The sequence below is a fragment of the Euleptes europaea genome, chromosome 1, assembly GCF_029931775.1.
Source record: "Euleptes europaea isolate rEulEur1 chromosome 1, rEulEur1.hap1, whole genome shotgun sequence".
NCBI classification, from domain to species: domain Eukaryota; kingdom Metazoa; phylum Chordata; class Lepidosauria; order Squamata; family Sphaerodactylidae; genus Euleptes; species Euleptes europaea.
Genome location: NC_079312.1, coordinates 90,281,610 through 90,287,502, shown reverse-complemented (window position 1 = coordinate 90,287,502; position 5,893 = coordinate 90,281,610). Strand labels below are relative to the sequence as shown.

The 5,893-nt window shown below is 40.7% G+C and overlaps 1 protein-coding gene across 1 annotated transcript; it reads left to right on the top strand.

Moving 5' to 3' along the window:
- Positions 1-4,429: 4,429 nt before the first annotated feature.
- Positions 4,430-5,563, top strand: LOC130492207 (neuropeptide Y receptor type 6-like). The gene has a single exon (XM_056866007.1). It carries the CDS (start codon positions 4,445-4,447, stop codon positions 5,561-5,563), a length of 1,119 nt encoding a protein of 372 aa, XP_056721985.1. The 5' UTR covers positions 4,430-4,444.
- Positions 5,564-5,893: the final 330 nt, after the last annotated feature.

Here is a 5,893-nt window from a genome sequence, read left to right as displayed (position 1 = left end):
TTTCAAAGTACAAGAAAGAAAGAAAAACTCATGTAGCAAGAAAGACAGCTACAAGAAATCTTTTTTAAAATGCTGCCTAAGGGGGAAAAACTGGAAATAATAACAACCTCTGCTTCAATGTCAGCAAAATGGCTGAAATCAGGAGGGTTTGTCTACATGATTTCTACCATAATTGACAATTATAATAAAGGACAACAAACTGTTCAAAACATTTAACATATATTTTGGACTGATTTGTTTAATAAAGACAACTCCCAAACAGCTGCATTTATTTCAATGAGATGTAAATGTTCTTGACTGTGTACTGGATTGTGGCCTCACTAATTTACCCTTACCTTTAATTATAGCCACCACTATTTAATTTATATATAGATATGAACACACGAAGCTGCCTTATATTGAACCAGGCCATTGGTCCATCAAAGTCAGTATTGTCTACTCAGACTGGCAGCAGTTCTCCAGGGTCTCAGGCAAAGGTCTTTCATATCGCCTACTGCCTGTTCCTTTGAACTGGAGATGCCAGGGGTTGAATCTGGAACCTTCTGCATGCCAAGCAGTTGATCTACCACTGATTATAGCCACCACTATTTAATTGATTGATTGATTGATTGATAGATAGATAGATAGATAGATAGATAGATAGATAGATAGATAGATAGATAGATATGAACACACGAACACATGAAGCTGCCTTCTACTGAATCAGGCCATTGGTCCATCAAAGGCAGTATTATCTACTCAGACTGGCAGCACATCTCCAGGGTCTCAGGCAAAAGTCTTTCATATCACCTACTGCCTGATCCTTTGAACTGGAGATGCCAGGTGTTGGATCAGGGACCTTCTGCAGGCCAAGCAGATGATCTACCACTGAGCCACAGCCCCTCCCCTAGTATAGATATGTAGTTGTTAAATTTGCCAACTCTTGCAGAAACCCTCACCAAACCCACTGTCTATCTGCATATCTGAACTGATTTACCTATTTTATATTTGCAGTTGCCTGATGCAAAGCACTGAGCATCGGTTAGGTTTAATCCGTGGTGGGTAATAACGGGGTAACACAGTATATGGGCTCAGGCGCAAAGTAGGATGAGAATGCTTCAATTATTTTCTTCTCTCCCTTCCTCCGGCATTCATCTGCATGTGCACACACACTCATAACCCAAACAAATCTTCCCAAAGTTTAAGGGACTCGCTAGAGTATTAGAGGGGGTGAAAAGCTGCAGTAAACACTTCCCCTTGGATGCACCAAAGTATCTTCCACTTGTCAGGGGAGAGGGGATTTAATATAATCCATTGACAATAATATTTTTATAATAAAGTAATATAAAAGAATCCAAATTATGACTATTTGCCTAGTATGAGGAATCTTAGGTTTGGAGCAGAAAAACCAAGAGTGCTTAACCTTTTCTCTATCCTTCAGTCCAAGTTGCCCTCCCCTGAGCCCTCCGTGGATTTATAAATGGGAGAAGTGGCAGGTTGGTAAATATTTATGCTCCTCCCTTGCAGATTTTCCACTTGCGCCCTCCTGAAGTTGCATTTCCATAGAAAAAGTAATCACCAGGTTTTTATCACATGCATAGGTGTATAAAGGGTACTCTTTGGAAACAGTATATGGAGAAGTACCACCAGCTGTTCAAATGTTTTATTTCCGTTAAGTTTCGAGAAAATTTGCACTGTAAAATAGGAGATTAGTACCTTATTTTAGAAGTACTTCAGAAATGGAAATGAAACACTGCAGCTAAAACTACACATGCGGCCAGACACAACAGAGGAAAGCCCTGCCTGCATTGCACAGAAGCCTAAGGACCATTCTCTCGTGTATGTTCACCGTCCATTGACTATGCCATCAGTAGGGTTGTCAGGTCCCTCTTCGCCACCAGCGGGAGGTTTTTGGGACGGAGGCTGAGGAGGGAGGGGTTTGGGGAGAGGAGGGACTTCAATGCCATTGAGTCCAATTGCCAAAGTGGCCATTTTCTCCAGGGGAACTGATCTCTATCAGCTGGAGATCAGTTGTAATAGCAGGAGATCTTCAGCTAATACCTGGAGGTTGATAAGAAATACGCAGCCACTATGGCATCAATTAACCCTTATACCATAATATAATTAATCAAAACACAGCTTCAACCTAACAGACTATATTCACAAGAGTCATCATACATATGTAAGACAAATTACAAGTGCATTCTCATTCATTTTAAGGATGCAAAAGTGACCCCAATACCTTTTTCATTCAAATTAATCATATATAAATGGTAGCAGTCCAACAATTGGGTGGTAATGCAATACTAGTAGCAGTCCAAAGCATGTGGGTGGAGATGGGTGGTACAGGTTTGCGGTAGGGTGTCCCTGTTTTCGTTATACTCTTCTTCAGCCACCCTTTCTTCGATGCAAACCCGTTGCGTTTCTGCCACTCTGCTATTTATTTCCACCAGTTGCCACTTTTCATGCTTTTAGCCGTTTTCAGCTGGTCAAAATACATTCAGTATTTCATAGGCATATCACCACTTCATATTGATGCCTTTCACCTAATCAATTGTTCTGTGCCACCAGAACCATCTGCATTCTAGTACTGACCATATTTGTGAAAGGCATCAATTGCTGAAAGCTGCAGGACTAAATGAGAAGGGCAGGAGAGTCTGCAGTGCAATGCCGTGGTTCTCATGATGCTCTGTGAGCTCACTCTTTAAGATCCTCTGTCATGGACTGGTATGTATTGCAAGCCAAAAGCCAACATTATTTGACTCCAGCTTTGGGTAATCATTGTTATGAAGTTGTATTCTGATAATCATGTAGGATAAATCTAACCAGTGTTACGATAGAATGGTGATGTTTCTTAATGATTATAGATATCTCCTGGATGGGGCTTAAGTGTCACAAGAAGGTTCTAACCAAGCAGCCATTGTGACTTGGAAGAGATGGGTGTTTGTGTGAAAAGAAAATGTAATTTAGAGACTGGCAGAGACAGAAAGAGAAACAGACAGACCCAGCTGTGAGTTGGCTGAAGCAAGCACTCAGTCAGTCTGTCTGACTCTGGAGACCTGATGTGGTATAGCACATCTTCTGCCCTGCAGGAGTGACTCAAATGCATCGACTTATTCTTTAACTATATATTTCTAAATAAAGCAAAACGCGACCAAAAACCACATGTTTTGAGTGCTCTCCATAGGGAACTAACTCAGGTCAAACTCTATCCCTGGAACGTTCACAGCTAAGAAAAGGTGTGCATGCTGTTGTGCTTGTCCATGCTGGCAGACTGCTTTGTGAAAGAAAAGTGCCATAAAGAAAATTCTGAGGGGGTAGATTTGTTAGTCTTTTGCCCCCAAAGCAACAGACTCTTGTTGCTTCTTAAATACTAATCAAGTGGGCTGCACTGCACAAAAGCTTATGCCTGCATGGGAATAACACAGGTAGAAATGATTATCCATTGTAATTTGGTGTGTTTTTTTTCTGGCTTTGTTTCTACAGCTTGTTTCCAAACTTTGGCTTTGCCTTGCAACAGAAGGCTACTTACTGATAGAGGTGAAGAACGGCTGATTCAGGCATGTGTTTCAGGGTCACTTCATTAATGGACTATGGTGAGATATATTTAAGAAACTTACGGTGGGGAAGGGAGGCAAGGCACCTTCAGCAACTAATTTTCTTGCTGATGGCTACGGCCAGGCTGGTCTTCTATTTGCCACTGTGTTCCTGGGAAGGTATTTGCACCCGAGACCTTGATTTGTATGTCAGCTGCATATTGTGTTCGGAATATGGATGCGGTTTGTAAGGACTGAAATTCTAGAGGGAAAAGAAGCATGGCATGGGAATATATCCCTAAGCATACGTTCTAGGAAGAAAATTCTATTGAATTCACTGGGACTTACTTTTGAGTAAACGTATCTGAAAACTAGGTGTTTGAATCTCAGATCAGCTGTTCAGCACATGTGTCAGAGTTTTCATGCCCAAACAGCATTCCCTGTGACTATCCCTTCAATGTCAGAGGCCATTCTATACATGTATATCAATTGCCAGGAGATCCTGCTCACACAGAGCTCTGTGCCTTGAAGCTCTACAGAGGAGCTTTGTATTTGGGGTAACTGATATGTCTTTTTTTAGGTTTATGGTTTAAGCATAATTTTAGAAAATCTTTAGTTAGCAACTTGTGTTTCTCCTAAGCAGTTGTTCTAAATGTACCAAATTCCTGGGGATCAAACAAAAAGCATAATTCCAAAAACACAATACTAAAGTCGTTGTATAATTGAGCTTCCCTTCCCCTCCCTTGTATTTTCAGAATTCATCCATGATCAGATCTCCCCTAAGAAGCAGCTCATAAAGAAGAATTTTATTTTTGTTAAGTACACCTGCTGCTGAGCTACTCCAAGAAAATAATTAAATCAAAAGAGGTTTTAAAAAACAATAACCGGCTTTCAAGCTACAATTATGTCTGTGGTTTCAGAGTTGTTTCATGATTGGTAAAACTATTCAACAGCCCAGCATGAATCTGTCTATTGCAAACAGCAGTAAATCACAGTTTCAGCACTTTGAATCCTCCTGCCCATCGTCCTTCCCTGCAGTCTTCTTGCTCATCACAGCTTATGCTGTAGTGATATTGGTGGGGTTTTTTGGCAACCTGTGCCTGATTATCATCATCAGAAAACAGAAGGAAAGCCAAAACGTTACCAACATTTTGATTGCCAATCTCTCCTTGTCCGATATCTTAATTTGCATCGTATGCATTCCTTTCAATGCTTCGTACACTCTGATGGACTATTGGGTATTTGGAGATGCAATGTGTAAAATAACTAACTTTGTACAAAGTATGTCTGTCACTGCCTCCACATTCTCACTTATACTAATTGCTCTCGAGAGGTACCAGCTAATAGTGAACCCACGTGGCTGGAAGCCCAACATTTCCCATGCCTACTGGGGAATTGTCTTCATTTGGGGGTTCTCTGTGATAATATCAGTTCCCTTTTTTGTGTTCCTGCAAGTTAGTGATGAACCCCTTGAAAGCCTTTCTTCTCACACTGATGCCTATATGAACAAGGTTATCTGCATTGAAGTGTGGCCATCAGTTGAAGAGCGACGGGTGTTTACCACGACCATGTTGGTTTTCCAGTATTTCTTCCCACTGGGGTTCATTTTTGTCTGTTATGCCAAGATATATGTGTGTCTTCAAAAGAGGCATGGCAAAGTAGATAACATAAGGGAGAATGAGAGCAGGCTAAATGAAAGCAAAAGGATTAATATTATGCTCTTTTCTATTGTGGTGACCTTTGCAGCATGCTGGTTACCTCTGAACATCTTTAACATTGTGTTTGACTGGAACCATGAGGCACTGATGTACTGCCACCATAACGTGGTCTTCATCTTGTGCCACTTGGTGGCCATGCTGGCGACATGCATCAATCCAGTGTTTTATGGGTTTCTAAACAAGAATTTCCAAAAGGATTTGGTCGTTCTGCTTCACAACTTTAGGTGCTTTGCCTCTCGAGAGTTATATGAGAACATAGCCCTTTCAACTCTGAACACCGATGTGTCAAAGGGATCCCTGAAATTGAACAATGTGCCTGCAAATATCTGAAACAGGCAACTTCCCAACAGTTATTTATCTGTATAGGACATTTATATTCTTTGTATTGTGGTAGCTTTAGTTGTGTTGCTTGAAGCCTGAAATAATATTGCCAATGAGTAAAATAAAAAATAATTATTAATATTTATGTAGCCCAGCAATTTAAGTTCCTGAAAACCTTATGTACTCTGCCTTGAGCTCTTTGGAGGAAAGGCAGGATAGAAATGTATCACAGAGATTAATGCTTCTCCTGGTCTGCCAAAACTATTACTTCTGACAAAGCCCTGTTCTTCCCTCAAGTTATACTAGTAGTTAGCATCTTTAAACAATGGCTTTTAAAAT

Bases quoted from the DNA above. Each gene is read 5' to 3' on its own strand.
- LOC130492207 (XM_056866007.1), top strand. From the start codon at position 4,445: ATGATTGGTAAAACTATTCAACAGCCCAGCATGAATCTGTCTATTGCA.